This window comes from Anomaloglossus baeobatrachus, chromosome 12, assembly GCF_048569485.1.
Source record: "Anomaloglossus baeobatrachus isolate aAnoBae1 chromosome 12, aAnoBae1.hap1, whole genome shotgun sequence".
NCBI lineage: Eukaryota > Metazoa > Chordata > Amphibia > Anura > Aromobatidae > Anomaloglossus > Anomaloglossus baeobatrachus.
In genome coordinates, this window is record NC_134364.1 from 146,544,801 (window position 1) to 146,567,148 (window position 22,348).

At 48.2% G+C, this 22,348-nt stretch overlaps 1 protein-coding gene across 2 annotated transcripts in view; it reads right to left on the reverse strand.

The window, feature by feature from the left end:
• Positions 1-22,348, reverse strand: part of LOC142258350 (V-type proton ATPase catalytic subunit A) — a 463,932-nt gene that overhangs the window by 180,072 nt on the left and 261,512 nt on the right. For both annotated transcript variants that reach the window (XM_075330923.1, XM_075330924.1), the window contains 2 exons: positions 22,199-22,321; positions 18,945-19,059 (listed from right to left, as the gene is read on the reverse strand). In XM_075330923.1, coding sequence (XP_075187038.1) covers positions 18,945-19,059; positions 22,199-22,321 — 238 coding nt within the window. The remainder of the gene's footprint in view (positions 1-18,944; positions 19,060-22,198; positions 22,322-22,348) is intronic.

Genomic DNA, 22,348 nt, shown 5'->3' on the forward strand with positions numbered 1-22,348 from the left:
AAAGTGTCAGCTGGCCATGAGCGAGGTCCAGTACCTCGGTCACCGGGTAGGTGGGAGAACACTGAAGCCCGAGCCTGAGAAAGTGGAAGCCATCGCATCCTGGCCCACCCCCAGGACCAAGAAGCAGGTGATGTCCTTCTTGGGGACCGCTGGGTACTATAGGAGGTTTGTTCCATGCTATAGTAGCCTGGCAAAAGCCTTGACGGACCTCACCAAGAAGAAGCTGCCCTCTGCAGTCGATTGGACAATGGACTGCGAGACAGCCTTCCGGGCCCTAAAGGACGCCCTCTCCAGCCCGCCCGTGCTACAGGCAGCCGACTTCACGCGGCCGTTTGTAGTACAGACCGACGCCAGTGACTTCGGCCTCGGTGCGGTGCTCAGCCAGGTGGACTCTGCGAGCCAAGAGCACCCAGTCTTGTACCTGAGCAGGAAGCTGTTACCAAGGGAAGTTGCCTATTCCACGATGGAGAAGGAGTGCCTGGCCATAGTGTGGGCCCTGCAGCGTCTGCAACCCTATCTATACGGGCGCCACTTCATCGTGGAGACGGACCACAATCCCCTCAGCTGGTTGCACACCGTCTCTGGGACGAATGGGCGATTGTTGCGATGGAGCCTTGCGCTCCAGCACTACAACTTCACCATTCGCCACAAAAGGGGCCGTGACCACGGTAACGCAGACGGGCTGTCCCGACAAGGAGAGGTCGCGGACGGGCGCACGGGGGAACACCGGAGTGTGCTGCCCCCTAGCGCCCTCAAAAGGGGGGAGGTGTGAGGCAAATCCCGGGATATGAAGATGAATTATGACTCCAGTCATAGTCCCTCATCACTCCCTGGCAGTGCCCCCTCCCTTCTTGTTCTCAGTGTTCCACTTACACCTCCATGGCCATGTCCTGTGATATGGAAATTAGGTGGCTTGGGGACAATGGACACAGGATGACTCCCTGCCGTGACCCTGTAGTGGGGGCTGCTAGCTAGTTAGCAAGGCTATGGAAATAGCCAGACAGAACGACTCCAGTAAAAAATGGTTCATATCTCGCAAGCCATATTTCCGATAAATATGGCAACCATAAAAATGGTGTCTCCGCATGCGGACGATGCCGGCACACCCTTTTTATGGGAGCAGGACATTGGGAAATGCCCCAGGCGTGATATCAGCCAATGGGGAACTGGCAGACAGGTCATGAGTCCCCTCGTTCTGTAGCTAAATTCATAACTGTCACAATGAGAGCATTGGCGTCCGCCTACGACGCTCCCAGGCAAAGTTATGGCCCATATTCCATGTTGTGGATTGTCCATAACTCAAGCCAGGGGTGGAGCAGTGCTCCCTCTGAGGTCACTAAGGTAGGAGGGGACCTGGATTTGCCCAGGTTGATAACCCTACTTCGGCCATTTTCCAGTGTTCTTTTCGCTGGGGTCACGTGTAGGAAACATCTGTGGGAAGGATCCTAGAAACCTGGGTACAGCGCCCCCCTGTGGCCAGACGCAACAAGGTAACTGCTGGAACTGTGTATGCCTGTTTGTAACCCATGCTTTGATTGTAACTGTACTCTGACATATGTATATTCTGTAGATTCCCTATTGTATATATTGTAGTTTCTAGTGTGCTTTAGGCTGATTAAATTATATAATTAATCTTGGGCTGTTCTGTTATCTCGATCTTGAATCCCACGTCTGTGTGTTCGGCTAATAGTTACCGTAAATCGGTTGGTGGCAGCGAATTGTGCCAAGGATTATTGTGGGGAGGCCAGTGAGATTCGGGGAGATTTTATATATTCCGCCCGCGGAGGTCGGGGGAATATATACCCTACTCTCACCGGGGACCCTTCAATAATCGGCATAAGTAGTATAGCGGCCTCCTTGCTTATGGTCGGGCAATTCCATAATTGGCCTGACTATAAGAGGGGCGCTAGAGAGCGCGTCACGTGCTCTGTCTGTCGGTCGGGAGGTATAAAGGAGGGGTGACCCCCACTTGTTACCCCCCGATTGTGACGTACTGGTAGCCAGCGCGGGGGATTTCTGAGTGACCCCCCCGGTGGTTTGTGACAGAGCAGTTCCTGCGTAATCGCAGGAACTGCCCCTTGGGAATCCCTCTCTTCAACGGGGTAGGATGGAAACTCTTCCAGTGCAATAAGCTATTGGTGGAATTAGGTTTTCTGTAGATGTTTGTTTTTAGCCGTCCATTGATGTCTTTCTGGATGAAGGTGTCCAAAAAAGGAATCTTATCACCTCCTATTTCGTATGTTAGCCTGAGTCCCAGATTGTTATTGTTGAGATATCCCACAAATGAAATAAATGACTCCTCAGTGCCGGACCATATGATAATCACATCATCAATATATCGCCCCCAGAAACTGATCTGGGGGCTCCATATCGTGTCCTCCTCACCAAATACCACTGTATCCTCCCACCAGCCCAGGAACAAGTTTGCGTATGTGGGAGCACAAGGGCTCCCCATCGCAGTGCCCCTGAGCTGGTGGTAGAATCTTGAGTCAAAAATAAAGTAGTTCTTGGTGAGGATAAATTCCATGAGGTTTCGTATAAATCTGTTGTGAGGACTATATTGAATCCCACGGGATGAAAGTAATCAATAGCACCTAGGCCATGTTCATAGGGGATTCGGCTATATAATGATTCCACATCTATTGATGCCAGGATGGCCTCTTTCTCAACTGTCAGACCCTCTATCCTTCTGAGTAGGTCCATCGTGTCCCTAATGTGCGATGGTAGGGCTGTTACGAACGATCGTAGGACTTGATCCACATACGTGCTAATATTTTGACAAAGGGCCTCAATCCCCGAGACGATTGGTCGCCCTTTTAGGGGATTGAGCCCTTTGTGTACTTTAGGCACTGTATAAAATGTGGCTATCCTAGGATGTTTGGGATACAAAAACTCCAATTCCTCTTTAGAGATTAACCTGTCATCTCTCGCTATATTTAGGAGCTCCTTTAGTTCACCCCTGTAGGTGTCAGTTGGATCTTTCCTGAGAACTTCATATGTATCTCTATCATTAAGGAGTATCAAACACATTTGTACGTATTCTGATCTATTCATGATCACTGTGTTCCCGCCTTTATCAGACGGTTTGACCACAATTTCCAAGTTTTTCTCCAAATTACTTAGGGCCTCCCTTTCTTGTCTAGTCATATTAGTGGGGGCGGGACTATGTTTAGGGTCAATTTTCATCAGTTCATTGGTCACCAATTTACAAAAAATCTCTGTACTATCATGTTCCCCTGGCGGGGGCATTTTAGTACTTTTGTTCTTTAGAGTGGAGAAAGGGCCTTCACCTTCCAATCTCCTCCCTTCCTCCTCCAACTCCATCAGTATGTCAAAATCCTCCATCATGTCCGATGGTAGATCTAGTCTTTGGCATTTCATTCGATTATTTATTGCGAAATATTTTTTCCATTTTAACTTTCGAATGAAAAGGTTTAGGTCTTTCACCCATGTGAATGCATCAAATCTCACTGTGGGTACAAAGCCCAGCCCTGCCCTCAATACCGATAGTTCGGTTTCTGATAATTGATAATCCGATAAATTGATGACCTGTGTCCTGTTTCCTGTATCGTCCCCCACCCCGCCTAAGCCCTGTTCGTTTTCGATGGCACCCGGTCCCTTAAATCGTAAGGTCTCATATCCCTCCTTTCTAAAAAAGAGGATGGAGGGGGAAGTGGGGGGGCCATTGATGTAGACGATAATCCAGAGCCAGATGATCCATTGCCATCTGTATTCCCCTGGTGGATGTTTTGATTGTGTTTTGGCCCTCCTCCCCTTCTGAAACCTCCCCTCCATCTCCTCCTTCCAGATCCTCTTGGAATCCATGGATTCCTACTAGTCCTACTCTCTGAGTCCAATGACTCTGCCTCTGTAGATGAGACTTCACCAGGATAGAAATTGCGGCTATTATCTTGAAAATTGTATGCTTGCTTCTCCCTAAAGTCTTTCAGATCTCTTATAAATCTCTTGTGTTTCCTGTCTTTGATACTGATTCTATAGCGTTCAACCGAGGTTTTCAATGCTATCTCCCTGCTAGAGAAATCCGTCTCTGCCTTATGCTTAAGGGCAGTCTCTATGAGTTCCTGCAATCTTGTCGTCGTTTTCTGTAATGTATTTTTCTCCTCTTCGAGAAGAATTCCCATGAACCTCAAGGATGAAGAAACAGATTCCTCTTCCCACTTCGCTAGTAGTTCTGGTGATCTCGACCTGGGCGCAGGTGAAATCAGGATGCGTAAGCCTCTGGGGACTACCCTATTCTTGATATAATTGTCAAGGGACTGCACCTCCCACCATGACTTTATATTTTCTTTATATCCTATCAACAATTCCGAAAAAATCGATCTTAGGGTTTGAGTTTGCACAGGGGTGTCCTCACTGAGCAGGTCAGAGAAAGCTTCCTTGGCGTCATTAAGCCAAGTATTGTCCCCAATCGGACCGGACAAAAAGCCAGCCATACTATTTTATCAGAAACCTTCAACCAATCACTTGGGGGGTCTTAGAACCAAAATACCTCAAAGAAAAAACCCCACCATAAAATTCAACACTTTATTTCATAGATCAACAAGTACAAACTTAAAAACAGAGTTGGTTTGATACCCTAAGTCACTAGTTAAAGGGGGGGGCATACTGGGCCAATTCCCTATTGTGACCCTTCCTATCAGCAGGGGTCGGCACCCTACATATATGACCGTTATGGTGCCCCTGCTCCAACGTGGACTGACCCTTCTTGCCCTATACTGACACTATTATTCGTGCTGCTGATCTCAATGAGAGCTTCTGTATAGTGTTTCGTGAAGTTCTCATGCATCCACCCAAGCATTCAAATAGTGGAATTTTCAATATATGTCTATAATTTCCCTGATGTTTAAAATAGACATCTCAGCAATACACGTGATCAGTTAGTCTAATAGAAGGTGCTGTCCATCTTGTATCAAACTTCATATATCACCAGTAAATAGTGTAGCCCAATCGCCACTGCTTCGCCAATTGGCATAGCTCACTGCCCATTAAAAATTGTTGTAGCCAAATCGCCTACTGCTTCGCCATAAGGCATAGCTCCTTGCCCGACGCGTTTCTCCTCCTGAATCAACAATCGAGCGGAGGTTCATCAGGGGCTATTCAGGGCTCAGTTGCATAGATGTCAGACTGCAATTATCAATATACCTGTATTAGATGATTAATCACCACATTAGGAGTCCATACAACACAATTCTATATGGGGCCATTACTCACATTGCAATAGTGCCAAAAAATAATAATTCAATCCTTCAATAAGGTAATGTCGTTCCCACTGAAAATATATACATATACATGTAAGTCCAACACATTCTCATTAGATTGCAGAGATCAGCGGACCATTTTATAGAGCCCAGTACTCACTCATAGTCAGATATTGTCTGGGACTGCCTGTTCCTATTTATGCCATAGATGCCCATTTCCTCAGTGAGGTATCAGCTGTGAAACAACATAAAAATCCACTCAACACCTCCTCAGCTCCTTCATATTCTCCAGGTTAAATCAATGATCCATATCGTTAAAAGGTACTTACTCAGGTATCTCATTGTATGGGTTTTGAAGCTGGCCACACTTCAATGGTGGACGGATACTGGCGCCTAGCTTACTGCCGAACACTGACAAGTTTAAATCCCCCTCCTTGTCAGCGTCATATTGCCTCATTTCCGGATCGTTATTCAATGCCGGTCATCCAGGGGGGAGGGAGGGAAGAGAAGGAGGGACGTGATTCGTGTGGCCTGACGTCCATCAATACTGCCCACAAACGTGATTATCGGTGTTGAGTGGATTTTTATGTTGTTTCACAGCTGATACCTCACTGAGGAAATGGGCATCTATGGCATAAATAGGAACAGGCAGTCCCAGACAATATCTGACTATGAGTGAGTACTGGGCTCTATAAAATGGTCCGCTGATCTCTGCAATCTAATGAGAATGTGTTGGACTTACATGTATATGTATATATTTTCAGTGGGAACGACATTACCTTATTGAAGGATTGAATTATTATTTTTTGGCACTATTGCAATGTGAGTAATGGCCCCATATAGAATTGCGTTGTGTGGACTCCTAATGTGGTGATTAATCATCTAATACAGGTATATTGATAATTGCAGTCTGACATCTATGCAACTGAGCCCTGAATATCCCCTGATGAACCTCCGCTCGATTGTTGATTCAGGAGGAGAAACGCGTCGGGCAAGGAGCTATGCCTTATGGCGAAGCAGTAGGCGATTTGGCTACAACAATTTTTAATGGGCAGTGAGCTATGCCAATTGGCGAAGCAGTGGCGATTGGGCTACACTATTTACTGGTGATATATGAAGTTTGATACAAGATGGACAGCACCTTCTATTAGACTAACTGATCACGTGTATTGCTGAGATGTCTATTTTAAACATCAGGGAAATTATAGACATATATTGAAAATTCCACTATTTGAATGCTTGGGTGGATGCATGAGAACTTCACGAAACACTATACAGAAGCTCTCATTGAGATCAGCAGCACGAATAATAGTGTCAGTATAGGGCAAGAAGGGTCAGTCCACGTTGGAGCAGGGGCGCCATAACGGTCATATATGTAGGGTGCCGACCCCTGCTGATAGGAAGGGTCACAATAGGGAATTGGCCCAGTATGCCCCCCCCTTTAACTAGTGACTTAGGGTATCAAACCAACTGTAGATGAGCCTTGACATGACGCTTTGAAAGTAAAGGTACCTTATAGGCTCGTCTGGAACGGAGACCATTGCGGTGGAGTACGTTACTTATGGTATTGACTTAAACCAATGTCCCCACTGCCATGAGATCTTCCCGGAGCTCCTTCCTTGTTGTCCTTGGGTTAGCCTTGATTCTTCGGACAAGCCTGGCCTCGGCACGGGTGGAAACTTTCAAAGGCTGTCCAGGCCGTGGAAGGCTAACAGTAGTTCCATAAGCCTTCCACTTCCGGATGATGCTCCCAACAGTGGAGACAGGTATGCCCAACTCCTTGGAAAGGGTTTTGTGCCCCTTGCCAGCCTTGTGACCCTCCACGATCTTGTCTCTGATGGCCTTGGAATGCTCCTTTGTCTTTCCCATGTTGACCATGTATGAGTGCTGTTCACAAGTTTGGGGAGGGTCTTAATTAGTCAGAAAAGGCTGGAAAAAGAGATAATTATTCCAAACATGTCAAGCTTATTGTTCTTTGTGCCTGAAATACTTCTTAATACTTTAGGGGAACCAAACAGAATTCTTGTGGTTTGAGGGGTTGAATAATAAATGACCCTCTGAATAAACTTTTCACAATTTAAAAAAAAAAAAAAAAAAAAAAAGAAATAACATTCTTTTTTGCTGCAGTGCATTTCACACTTCCAGGCTGATCTACAGTCCAAATGTCACAATGCCAAGTTAATTCCGAATGTGTAAACCTGCTAAATTTGCAGGGGGTTGAATACTACTTGTAGGCACTGTACATATTTGAAGACAAATTCAGAAAAATACATATAAACAGACAAATATATGCACAGTCATATACACTGACATACATGCAGACACAGACACATTAGGGCTCGTGCGCACGTTGTGTAATTCCATGCATTTACGCTGCCTATTGCACTACAGTGTAAATGCATGCGTCCTGTGTCCCCTGCATAATCTATGTAGATTGTGCATGATACGTGCACACGTTGCTTTTATGAACGCAGCGATTTGGTTGCTAAAATGTTGACCCAAATCCGTGCGTTCATAAAATGAGTATGTCAATTATTCCGCGCGCTATGGATGCAGCTCCCGCTCTGTCTATGGTGGGGGAAGCAGCCATAGCGCATGAAATCGGCTTTTTTTGTACAGAAAAACTGCATCCATTATGCAGTGTTTCTGCAGCAATTTGACGCGCACATGTGCTGTCAAATCGCTGCAGAATATTCAGCAGTTACGTGCGCATGAGCCCTTACAGGTATTAATATGGAGAAGTCGCCAGCAGCCTCACTCCCCTCTCCCGCTTGTTTCCGTCCAGCTCCTTCAGGACATGTGGCTGTGTTTCACGATGGCTGTCACTAACAGATGTGACTGCACACTGACAGCACTGCTGTATATACATCACAGGAGGGGCTGGGGGCTACAATATATACATAACAGGAGGGGCAGGGGGCATAGACGTTACTGGAGTGGCAAACAGCTCTGGTGGTGTACTCATTACTGGGATGGGTGACATAGCGCTCTGGGGAACCCATATAGTTCTGGGGGGGCGCACAGACTGCTCTAATTCATATATACACACACAGTACTGCTTCTTACACACACACAGCTCTGACACACACATACACACACACACACACACACACACACAATACAATGCACCCCCTATCACCCCCTACACACACACACACACACACACAATGCACCCCCCATCACCCCCTACACACACACACAATACACCCCACATCACCTCCTACACACACACACAATGCACCCCACATCACCTCCTACACACACACACAATACAATGCACCCCCATTACCCCTCCTACACACACACACACACACAATACAATGCACCCCCCATTACCCCTCCCCCCACACACAATGCAATGCACCCCCCATTACCCCTCCCCCCACACACAATGTAATGCACCCCCCATTACCCCTCCCCCCACACACAATACAATGCACCCCCCATTACCCCTCCCCCCACACACAATACAATGCACCCTCCATTACCCCTCCCCCCATACACAATACAATGCACCCCCATTACCGCTCCCCCCACACACAATACAATGCACCCCCCATTACCCCTCCCCACACAAACAATACACCCCTCATTACCTCTCCCCCAACACACAATACAATGCACCCCTCATTACCTCTCCCCCCACACACAATACAATGCACCCCTCATTACCTCTCCCTCCACACACAATACACCCTCCATTACCCCTCCCCCCACACACAATACAGTGCACCCTCCATTACCCCTCCCCCCACACACAATACAATGCACCCTCCATTACCCCTCCCCCCACACACAATACAACCCTCATCACCCCCTACACACACAAATTCATAGTATCATAGTTTTTAAGGTTGAAGGGAGACTCTAAGTCCATCTAGTTCAACCCGTAGCCTAACATGTTGATCCAGAGGAAGGCAAAAAAAAACCCCAATGTGGCAAACAAGTTCCAATGGGGAACAAATTTCCTTCCTGACTCCACATCCGGCAATCAGACTAGTTCCCTGGATCAATACCCTGTCATAAAATCTAATATACATAACTGGTAATATTCAATTTTTCAAGAAAGGCGTCCAGGCTCTGCTTAAATGTTAGTAGTGAATCACTCATTACAACATCATGCGGCAGAGAGTTCCATAGTCTCACTGCTCGTACAGTAAAGAATCCTCGTCTGTGATTATGATTAAACCTTCTTTCCTCAAGACGTAGCGGATGCCCCCGTGTTCCAGTCGCAGGCCTAGGTGTAAAAAGATCTTTGGAAAGGTCTCTGTACTGTCCCCTCATATATTTATACATTGTGATTAGATTCCCCCTAAGCCTTCGTTTTTCCAAACTAAATAACCCCAAGTTTAATAACCTGTCTTGGTATTGCAGCCCACCCATTCCTCTAATAATCTTGGTGGCTCTTCTCTGCACCCTCTCCAGTTCAGCTATGTCCTTCTTATATATCGGTGACCAGAATTGTACACAGTATTCTAAGTGCGGTCGCACTAGTGACTTGTACAGAGGTAGAACTATATTTTTTTCATGAACACTTATACCTCTTTTAATACATCCCATTATTTTATTAGCCCTGGCAGCAGTTGCCTGACACTGTCCACTAAAGTGAAGTTTACCATCCACCCATACACCCAAGTCTTTTTCTGTGTCTGTTTTACCCAGTGTTCTACAATTAAGTACATAATCATAAATGTTATTTCCTCTACCCAAGTGCATGACCTTACATTTATCTACATTAAACTTCAATTGCCACTTCTCAGCCCAATCCTCCAATTTACATAAATCTCCCTGTAATATAAAATTATCCTCCTCTGCATTGATTACCCTGCAGAGTTTAGTATCATCTGCAAATATTGAAATTCTACTCCGCATGCCCCCAACAAGGTCATTTATAAATATGTTGAAAAGAAGCGGGCCCAATACTGACCCCTGTGGTACCCCACTATGAACTGAGACCCTGTCCGAGTACGTACCATTAATAACCACCCTTTGTTTCCTATCACTGAGCCAGTTTTTAACCCAGTTACACATATTTTCCCCTATCCCCATTATTCTCATTTTATGTACCAACCTTTTGTGTGGCACCGTATCAAAAGCTTTTGAAAAGTCCATATACACAACATCCACTGCATTTCCCTGGTCCAGACTTGAACTTACCTCTTCATAGAAGCTGATCAAATTAGTTTGACAGGATCGCTGTATCTCATCTTTTTAGACTCACTTGTAACAGGGTTGGTGCCTCAGGATTGGAGGATTGCTGATGTGGTACCGATATTTAAGAAAGGTAAGAGGGTAGATCCAGGCAACTACCGTCCAGTAAGCCTGACATCAGTAGTATGCAAAGTTTTTGAAGGCATTTTAAGGGATGACATGCAGAAATATATTGCAGAAAATAATATGATAACTGACAAACAGCATGGATTCATGAAAGATAAGTCGTGTCTAACCAACCTGTTGGGGTTCTATGAGGGGGTAAGTTCAAACCTGGATATTGGTAATGCAGCTGATGTGATTTATTTGGACTTTGCAAAGGCATTTGATACTGTACCACATAATAGCCTTATACTAAAGCTCCAGAAGCAAGGACTAGGGGAAACTATATGCAACTGGGTAAGGAATTGGCTAAAAGATAGGAAACAAAGAGTAGTCATAAATGGTACATTCTCTAAATGGGCTATAGTCAGCAGTGGGGGCCGCAGGGATCTGTGCTAGGACCGATTCTTTTTAATCTCTTTATTAATGAGCTTGTGGATGGGATTGATAGAAAAGTGTCAGTCTTTGCCGATGACACCAAACTATGTAGGATATTAAAAACTGACCTTGATAGTACAATATTACAAAAAGAGCTGGATAAGATGTCAGAATGGGCAGATACTTGGCAAATGAGATTTAATGTTGATAAATGTAAAGTAATGCACCTAGGACAGAGTAATCCTATAGCTGCGTATACATTAAATGGAAGTAAACTCGGGACTACAGAACAGGAGAAGGACTTGGGTATTCTCATTACAAATAAGCTGAGCAGCAGCACTCAATGTCAAGCAGCAGCTGCTAAAGCAAACAAGATTTTAGGGTGTATAAAAAGAGAGATTAGATCCCGTGATCCCAACGTATTGTTACCCCTCTATAAATCACTTGTAAGGCCACATCTGGAATACGGGATCCAGTTTTGGGCTCCACATTTTAAAAAGGACATTCAGAAGTTAGAGTCAGTTCAAAGGCGGGCAACTAGACTATTACAAGGAATGGAAGGCCTCCCATATGATGACAGGTTGAAAAAGTTAGATATGTTTAGCTTAGAAAAAAGACGTCTCAGAGGAGATCTCATTTATATGTATAAATACATGTGTGGTCAATATAAAGGACTGGCACATGACTTATTTCTTCCAAAGACAGTACTAAGGACCAGGGGGCACTCACTGCGAGTGGAAGAAAAACGATTCCGACAGCTAAATAGGAAGGGTTCTTTACAGTTAGAGCAGTCAGACTGTGGAATGCCCTACCACAAGAGGTAGTAATGGCAGATACTATAACAGCTTTTAAAAAAGGGCTGGATGATTTCCTCAGTACACAAAACATTGTTGGTTATAAATGACTTAGTGACTAAATGTAGAACTGGTGGAGGAAGGTTGAACTAGATGGACCTAGGTCTTTTTTCAACCTAAGTAACTATGTAACTATGATCGATCCCTCATAAACCCATGTTGATACTCTGTCATAAGGTTATTTTTCTTGAGATACTCCAGTATAGCATCTCTCAAGAAACCCTCAAGGATTTTACCATCCGTAGAGGTTAAACTTACCGGCCTATAATTTCCCGGCTCAGTTTTTGTCCCCTTTTTGAATATTGGCACCACATTTGCTATGCGCCAGTCCTGCGGTACCGACCCTGTTATTAAGGAATCTGAGAAGATTAAAAATAATGGTCTATCTATCACAGAACTCAATTCCTGTAGTACTCTGGGGTGTATGCCATCCGGGCCCGGAGATTTGTCAACCTTAGTGATTTCGAGGCGGCGGCGTACTTCCTGCTGGGTTAAGCAGGTAATATTCAAGGGTGAATTTATGGTATCACTGGTCATGTCATCTGCCATGGCATTTTCTTGTATAAAAACCGTAGAAAAAAAGTCATTCAGCAGGTTGGCTTTACCCTCATCCCCTAAGGGATATAAGAATATTTTAGGATTATTTTTACTTTCTCTCGCAATGAGTCTCTCTGTCTCAAACTTAGCTAACTTAATTTGCTTTTTACATATTTTATTTAATATAAAATTAAAATTACACTGCCCCATCCCTACACGCTCCTGCCTCCCCCCTCCCTCGGAATACAGTGCTCCTCCTCTGCCTGTCACAGAGCTGTGTTCCTTCACAAATGTTCCCCGTTATGTGTCCTCAGCCCCTCCTCACTCATTCCCATTAATTAAACCTGTCTCTTCAGCTCCTTCATGGAGCGCTCGCTTCCTCATGTCCCCTGTGTGGCGCCCGCAGCACTGTGATGATGTCAGCATCAGCAAGGTGCTGATCTCATCACGTTGCTGCATGTCGGGGGCGGGGCCCAGTCCTGGCGCGCTGTTCAAATGTATTTACGTTTGAAAGACGCAAAAACATTTGAATAGGAACGGAAAGAGGAAGCTGCGGTCATCGGCTTTGCTGTGCTCCTCTGCACTGGGTGCATGCCGAGCACAGCACACAGCAGAGCCGGCACAGCGTGCTACCTCCTGCTCCTGCTAGTGTGCCTGGCATGTACACAGTGTAGAGGAGCGCAGCGGGGACAGCAGATACATCAGCCCACCACACTGTGCCCCTGCTTCTAGGGGTGGGGCAGCTGCCCCCCCCGCCCCTCGCTGGGTATGGCCGCAGCACATAGCAGGGAGCATTTGCACACCTCTGACCCCTGTCACAGAGCTGTGTTCCTTCACAAATGTTCCCCGTTATGTGTCCTCAGCCCCTCCTCACTCATTCCCATTAATTAAACCTGTCTCTTCAGCTCCTTCATGGAGCGCTCGCTTCCTCATGTCCCCTGTGTGGCGCCCGCAGCACTGTGATGATGTCAGCATCAGCAAGGTGCTGATCTCATCACGTTGCTGCATGTCGGGGGCGGGGCCCAGTCCTGGCGCGCTGTTCAAATGTATTTACGTTTGAAAGACGCAAAAACATTTGAATAGGAACGGAAAGAGGAAGCTGCGGTCATCGGCTTTGCTGTGCTCCTCTGCACTGGGTGCATGCCGAGCACAGCACACAGCAGAGCCGGCACAGCGTGCTACCTCCTGCTCCTGCTAGTGTGCCTGGCATGTACACAGTGTAGAGGAGCGCAGCGGGGACAGCAGATACATCAGCCCACCACACTGTGCCCCTGCTTCTAGGGGTGGGGCAGCTGCCCCCCCCCGCCCCTCGCTGGGTATGGCCGCAGCACATAGCAGGGAGCATTTGCACACCTCTGACCCCGGAAGTGCAAGCGGCCACTGGTACTTCCGGGGTCAATCAGCGTCCTGTGCCCGCAGTTTGTTTTTGCGTCATAAAGACGCAGATGCAAATAAATAGCGGTGCTCCAACACCACCACCACACCCCCCCCCCCCCCCCCCCCCCGAAAACACGGCATTAGACTCTTTACGGAGGGGGAGAGGGTGTGAAGAACAAAAAAATGCTGACGGGTGCTTAGTGCCAAGTATGGTGGGGGTCCCCTTAGAAGCTCTTGTGGTGGGGGCCCCTGGGCTGGAGCCCCGCCTGCCCTGCCTATAATCCGGCCCTGGGTATAGGCCCATACCACCTGCCTATTACCAGTGCACAAAGGACATGCTCAAAAACATGAAGGAGGCTGGGGTCATCCGTGATAGTTGTAGCCCTTGGGCAGCTCCCCTGGTATTGGTGAAAAAGAAAGACGGCACTATGAGGATGTGTGTGGATTACAGACAAATCAACAAGATCACACATAAAGATGCCTACCCTCTACCCCGAATTGAGGAATCGTTAGCTGCCTTGAAGTCTGCCACTTATTTCTCTACTCTTGATCTTACTAGCGGATACTGGCAAGTGGCTGTTGCTGAGGAAGACCGTGAGAAGACCACGTTTGCAACCCCGATGGGATTATGTGAATTCAACAGCATGCCATTCGGGCTGTGCAATGCGCCAGGAACATTTCAGAGGCTCATGGAGTGCTGCTTGGGCCACTGCAACTTCGAAACTGTCCTCACTGGCCCAATACGGTCAGAGAGGTGTGGCAGTTCCTGGGCCTGATGGGGTACTACCGCAGGTTCGTGAAAGGCTACTCCAAGATGGCGGTTCCCTTGCAAGATCTCCTGGTGGGGTAACCAAACCATGGCAAGCCTTCTGGCTCTCCATTCCAGTGGGGTGAGGAACAAGAAGACTCCTTCAGGCGGATGAAGTCAGCTCTGACAGGGGATGAGATCCTCGCATATCCCGACTATGGTCTCCCGTTTGTACTGTACACGGATGCCAGCAGCGTAGGATTAGGAGCTGTCCTGTCCCAGGTGCAGAAGGGCAAGGAGAAGGTGATTGCCTATGCCAGCAGGAAGCTGCGGCCTACCGTAAGAAACCCTGAGAACTATAGTTTTTTCAAGTTGAAGTTCTTGGCACTCGTATGGGCCGTAACCGAGAGATTCAATCACTACCTGGCCTCCACAAAATTTACCGTGTACGTGGATAATAATTCGTTGACCCACCTGGACACGGCGAAGCTTGGAGCGCTGGAACAACGTTGGGTTGCGAGACTGGCGAACTATGATTTCACTATAAAATACAGGGCTGGCCGCAAGAACACCAATGCATATCCACTATCCAGAATGCCCCATTTACCCGATGATGGAGAGGATGAAAATGACCTGGAGGAGATTAAATTGCCTGCCTTCCATCGGCCTGTTAGCATAGAACAGCCCCTGTCCCATAGCAGTCAACAGGAGGCAACTTTCAATCCATTACCCCATCACAGTTGGCAGGAAACTCAGGATGGCGACCTTGCAATCCGGCTAATCAAAGCACTGATAGCCTAAGCTGCCTCCCGTCTTGAACCAGGTACCCCAGAAGAAGCCAAGAAGCTGTGGCAGGACAGGAGTCGACTGTATCTCCATCAAGGCAAGTTATGCAGAAGTCTTACCAGTCCCAAGACGCATGAAAGAATCTGCCAGATAGTGATACCTAAACCGTATATCCTGGCGGTCCTGGAAGCGTACCACGACAGAGCAGGGCACTTTGGATGGAAGAAGTTGGAGATGTTGCTGAGAAGTCGCTTCTACTGGATTGGGATGAGAGACACCATAGAAGCCTGGTGCAGGAACTGTGGTCCTTGTGCCTTGAGGAGGAAAGATAGCACCAGTCAGCGAGCACTACTCCAACCAATAGTCACCAAGCAGCCCTTGGAGATTTTAGCTTTGGATCACGTCAAGCTCACCCCAAGCAGGAGTGGCTATACCTATGCACTCACGATGGTGGACCGCTATTCCCGATTTCTGGTGGTGGTACCTGTGAAAGATCTAACTGCCAGCACAGCGGCAAAGGCATTCCAAGCAAACTTTTGCAGGCGGCATGGGTATTCCCGACCCTACCATGCCCAAACAAATGGGATGTGTGAGAAGATGAACCACTTAGTGGTCAACCTGCTGAAGACTCTTCCACTTGAGGAACGGAACCAGTGGCCAGAAAAACTTCCAGATCTAGTTGACATATACAATAACATTCCCGTGGGATCCACCAAATGTGCTCCCGCTTACCTGATGAGAGCCAGACCTGGGAGACTCCCAGTGGACTTAGAGATGGAGATCGAACTGCCTGAAGCTTACTCGCCCGATGTGGATTGGGACTCATGTCGCCAGATCCAGTATAAACAGATTCAAGAGTATGTTGAAGATAACTTGAACCAGAAGAGAGAAGCAAGAAAGGAACTTCAACAAGCAGGCAAGAGCTACCCCTTTCTCACCAGGCAAGATGGTACTGAAGAGAAAGAGAAAATTGCACAAACTAGATGACCAATGGAAGAAGAAACCTTTCGTGGTGCAACCCTCTAACTTTGACAATCAGAAGACCTGCCTTATCAGCAAAGATCAGGGAAGAACCACGTCTACCATCTCCCGGGATCACTTGAAGACGTGTCCAGGACCCCTCAGAGTTCCATATGAACCCCAGCCCCAATCTCAGATAGTGGAAAGAAAGAAGAGGATGATCCGTACCATTCTAGGTGATTTCCCAGAAGACTGTCCCAATGCAAAATGGAGCAGTGATAGTCCCTGTGTTAATATTCCCACAACATGTGGAGGAACCAGAACAGGAAAGGCTTACTGACACTGCACTACCCTCAACACCTAGAATAGTACCCGTACCCTTACCACGAACACGTAGAGTCCTACCAGTCACACCTGCCATTGAAGGCGAGGAACCTGTAGGAGTCATTGCCACATCACAGGGGGAAGAAGAGGGGCCGGAGTTGAGGAGATCAACCCGGGTTAACTTTGGTCAGCCCCCACTGAGATATAGAGTGTAATGGTAGCGGTACCTGGCTATCTAATGTGTTAATACTGTATTTTCTTTTGTTATTTTCTTAGTTTGTTATTTTTCTAAAAAATGATAAGTAAAGTTTAAAAATGCTGCTAATCTTGAATGAAAATTTTGATTATCCGGGAAATTCACCTGATTTTCTGCCAATTATTTAAGGTTAAATATGGACCATGGCTGCGGGACTGGCAGCAGCCAGCACGCACTTGTGCTCTTTGTATATAGTTGCGCCCAGTGCGCCCACCAGAGTCGTCTTTTGAGCCTCCAGGACTTCAACCCTGTCACGGAACCAAGTAGGAAGCGGCGGGCTTCAGGTTGTTTGGGTGGCGGGTTGAAGGGAGAGGTACATTGGGAATGGACTGTCGCAGGAAGGTGCTGCAGTGGAGTAGGCTGAGCCACTGACTACCGCTACAACCAGTAGCGTTCCCATGGTTCTATTAATAAAAATGAACTCTAAGAGTTTTATAATGTAACGTTTAAGTAATGTGCCTCCCCTGTGAGGGAAGTGAAATTGTTGATTAAACTTGTTATTCTTTTTATTTTCTAATTAACAAAATAAACCTTTGGATGTCCTGTAGCTCGTGGATGAGCTACGTTTAACCAAGGGGGAATGTAACGCCCCTGGACTAGTCAAGTCGTCACAGGGTACTGCACGCTTTTTATGTCCCAGTGCAGGACTCAACCCCCCATGGTTCTGGGTTCCCAACTTGCAGTACTGCCTCCACCAGCATCTACAAATCCTAGTCACACCTCACACCACACCCTGTCAGGCACACCAGTGGGCTGCTAAGCTGGAATAGAGTCGCCCACTTAGGGGTGAGGCAGGGAAGTGGGAGGTGACAAGTCAGTCGGCTCCAGGGGAGCAAAGAGAGCAGTGGTAGCCCTCGAGCTGTGAGGAGCTCGGAGGAAGCTGGGAGTTGTAGCTCCCAGGAGAGAAGCAGATTAGGTCGCTGACAGTGGTCTGGACCCAGAGGAGTCGGAGACAGGGTCGCAGGAGATTGGGACTCGGTGCTTGGCTAGTCTTGGAGGATAGTCAGCAGCCGCAGTTCAATAGCCGGGCTGGGACTTTAGGTTGGGGAGAAGCTTCAAGCAACCCGGCAATTAACCTGTGGAGGACAGGGCCTATATGGACTGTTCCCATGAAGCTCAGAGATCGGGGCACTAACGCAACGAGGGGGATAGGGCTTTCCAAGCAAAGCAGCCCACAAATCCCAAGCATGAGGTCCTGAGAGCAAGCTCCTCTGCTACCCGAAGTAGGGAGTGGGGCCCGGACAGCTCCAAGCTTACGGGCCACCTGAACACTTTCAAATTCTGTACACGGAGGCAGGTTACAGACCATCAAGCAGTGCTGCAGGGGACGGGACCCTGATGAGCTCCCCCAAGAGAGCAGCGGCACCCAGAGACTTGGTTTACCACATTGTCAGCGTCTGCTTTCCTTCTGAGTGAGTACCTGATTAAACTATGCAACCAGCGAGCCTGTGCTCCCCCTGCACCCCATACCACCATCCAGAGTCCTGGGGCCTTCTCCTACCTGTGGAGGGTAACGTCATCTGGCTGCCCCACTCCATCACCCCGGGTACTCCCAATGGCAGCGGCGGTATTCCCTATTACCGCACACCACGGGTGGCGTCACAAACTATCTAACTCCCCTGTAAATAACCCCCCATTACGTTGTGGCGTGACCCCGAGCCTGGAGACCCTCGAGCCACGAGTAGCGACACCCGGATCCGAGCGGTACAACCGCTGCTGGGGCGGGACACGCGCGAGACATGAGTACTGACAGGAGGACCCCCTACCCCTGTAACCTCTGCAGCGTATGGTCTGAGCACTGACAGGCGGACCCCTGTATCCTCTCCAGTGTGCAGCATATGGCCTGAGCACTGACAGGCGGACCCCCCACCCCTGTAACCTCTACAGCAATGCTGGCAGCATGCATATGTCTATTCTGAAAAGACGGCCTCTGGCGGTGTACTCACTTTTGTTGCCACCTGTTTAGACATTAATGGCTGTGTGCTGATTGATATATTTAGAGGGCACCAAACTTACCTTTCTATACAAGCTGGACACCTACTACTTTACATTGTCTGAAAGTGTCAGATCATAAATGAGGGGTGTACTCAGTTTTGTGATATAGTGTGTGTGTATATATTTTATATGATGAGTGATGGGAAAAATCAATATTTAGTCATCGACCATACGTATTCATTAAGAGCAGAACTCACGCGCCAACGATGCTGACACTTCCTTCTCTGCCGGGGCTCCCAAGACATCGTACTCTTCCAGCACGTTCATAGAAGGATGCTAGACGGGCACCAAGGTAGGCAGGATAGCCACTGTCTGTAAAACATAAGTGTGTCAGTAATCTGTGTCATGCCTGTCACAGGGCAGATTGCAGCCTAGTCTTCTGCACACGGCCAATGGCACAAGACTCACTAGAGCGGCCATACAAGTCTACAAGAAAATGTCTTGAGGGACATCAAGATCACAGGGAGCAGCAGCCATACATTAAAGGTCTTAGTTCTGCTATCCATATGCATTCTTTGTGTGAATGATGGAGCTATGTGTTCTGGATTATCCAGCCTCATTGTATGAGTCTGGTGAGGCGGTCATAGATGGATTCATCTCTGGGGTAGTCATCCACATAAACAAAAATCACTGCTGTATGTGTGCTGCTATGAAAAAAAGTGCCACCAGCATTGATCAGATAGACTGTACCATTGGCTCTCGCTTCGCAGTCGCTAATAATGGCCAGTCGTCTCTCACCCAGTTATCAATTATTGCTGACCGCTGTTTCTTCTCCCGCAGTCGCTTATTGTGGACTGTCTGCTCTCACCCAGTGATCATTCAGTGCAGACTGCTGTCTCTTCTCCCGCAGTAGTTTATTGTGGACTGTCTGCTCTCACCCAGTGATCATTCAGTGCAGACTGCTGTCTCTTGTCCCGCGGTCGGTTATTACGGACGGTCTGCTCTCACCCAGTGATCATTCATTGTAGACCGCAGTCTCTTTTCCCACGGTAGCTTATTGTGGACTGTGTGCTCTCACCCAGTGATCATTCATTGCAGACCGCAGTCTCTTTTCCCGCAGTAGCTTATTGTGGACTGTGTGCTCTCACCCAGTGATCATTCATTGCAGACCGCTGTGTCTTCTCCTGCAGTCGCTTATTGTGGACAGTCAGTTCTCGCCCAGTGATCATTCATTGCAGACCGCTGTCTCTTCTCCCGCAGTCGCTTATTGTGGACAGTCAGCTCTCGCCCAGTAATCATTCATTGCAAACTGCTGTACCTTCTCCCGCAGTCGCTTATTGTGGACAGTTAGCTCTCGCCCAGTGATCATTCATTGCAGACCGCTGTCTCTTCTCCCGCGGTAGCTTATTGTGGACTGTCTGCTCTCACCCAGCGATTATTCATTACAGACTACTGTCTCCTGTCCCGTTGTTGCTTATTGTGAACTGTCGGCTATCACCCAGTGATCATTCATTGCAGACCGCTGTCTCTTCTCCCGCGGTAGCTTATTGCGGATGGTCTGCTCTCACCCAATGATCATTCATTGCAGACCGCTGTCTCTTGTCCTGCAGTAGCTTATTGTAGACTGTCGGTTCTCAACCAGTGATCATTCATTGCAGACCACGGTCTCTTGTCTCACGGTAGCTTATTATAGACTGTCTGCTCTCGCCCAGTGATCATTCATTGCAGACTGCTGTCTCTTGTCCCACTCTAGCTTATTGTTGACTGTCGGCTCTTATGCAGTTGTGATGCCCTGGCAAAACCAGGTTGTCACAGGAGACAGCATCCATCTTCCAGATGCAGGACTCTCTCCTCCTTGTCCTACCAACACAACCCCATACACAGGTACAAACACCAGCCATAAAGCCTAGTCACTCCCCCCAGTACACTAGGGACACACTAGTGGGCGGGGCCAGGCAGATGGTGATGCCCACCTAGGGGTCCTGAGGTGTCAGGGGAGGGAACACAACAGTTCAGTGCTGACAGAGGAAGTGAGAGGAGTGAAGTGGTAGTCGGGGATTGTAGCTCCCGGACTACCGGACTACTTGAGCTGCCTAGGTGGCAGACGGCAGAGGAGGGCCACAGGCGACGGAGATCCGGTCGCGGGAGACCTTAAGTGGATCGGGGCAGGGTTGTAGCCCGCCGGTGCCGACAGCGGGCATCCGGTCCGGAGGCCGTGCACAGTTGGGGTGCCTGGACCCTAGGGCGAGGACCGCTTCAAGCCCTTTGTCACTTAGCCAGCAGGGGACAAAATTCCACGTCTTGTCCCACCAGCGAGCCCAGATATAGCGAGATGGAAGCCCAACGTGGAGGATAGGGCATCTGCAAGTGCCTGCAAAAATCCCAAGGGTCAGATCTCGCGGACAACAGCTCCCACAGCAAAGACATCAGGAGGAGACTTTTCCCGTTTCATGCGGACTAGTCGACACACAAGACAAAACACTGAAGTGCAGGAGGAAGGGCCCCTGTCCTGTCAACCGGTGTGTGGGACCCGAGCACACCCCCTCCGAAGGCTACCGGTATCCAGCACTTGGTTTACTACTTGGACTCTGAGTGATTTATTTCTAAACAGTGAGTACACCGGTGTCATCCACTCCAGCCTGCAGACGGCGCCCCAGCACTGCACTCCAACTACACCTGGGCCCCGGGACAACACCTCCTTACCCGTGGAGGGGATACCACCCTGCTGCCCCGCTCCATCAGCCCCGGGTGCCCCCATAAGAAGGCAGCGGCGCTGTCACCAACAAATCACCGCAACCCATGGGTGGCGTCACTGACAAATTCTTCCCCTGTAAATACCCCCTTTATTATGTTGTGGGCGACGAGCTGCTGCACGAGCCCCGGATCCGGCTGCCATTCGAGCCACAGCCACTATCCCGGATCCGAGTGTCCTAAGTAGCATCCCCCTGGTCATGGCCTGCGCCCCTGCCCGCGACACAGTGATCTGTCATTGTAAACTGTTGTCTCTTGTCCACGGTAGCTTAATGCAGATGGTCTGCCCTCACCAAGTGATCATTCATTGCAGACCACTGTCTGTTGTCCTGCGATAGCTTATTGTGGACTGTCATCTCTCATCCAGTGATCATTCATTGCAGACTGCTGTCTGTTGTCCCATGGTCGCTTATTGTGGACTGTCGGCAATCGCCCAGTGATCAGTTAATGCGGACTGTTGGCTCTTGTCCTGCGGTCGCTTATTGCCCCGTGGATGCTTCTGTTGCACCACAGCTCATGAGGGTCATTCCTACTTCTTTACTACACAGTATAAAAATAGAGAGTGTGGCGACACTGTCACAAATGCAGATGCCTACAGGTGGCAGAACATGGCGACAGACTGTTATGTCTTCATGTACATCCTCTGTGTTTACTACTAGTGTATCTGATACAAGTGTGCATGAGCAATGACCTCAGTGCCATTGAAGTATTATACTTTATATGTGTAACGTTTGTATCTTCCACAATTAATTAATCTTACCAGCTGGCATTTCTGCCAGACGACCAGAGATTTCTCTTAAAGCTTCAGCCCACCGAGATGTGGAGTCGGCCATCATACTGACATTGTACCCCATGTCGCGAAAGTATTCTGAAAGTGTAATACCTAATGACGGGAAAAAGATTTTAAAAG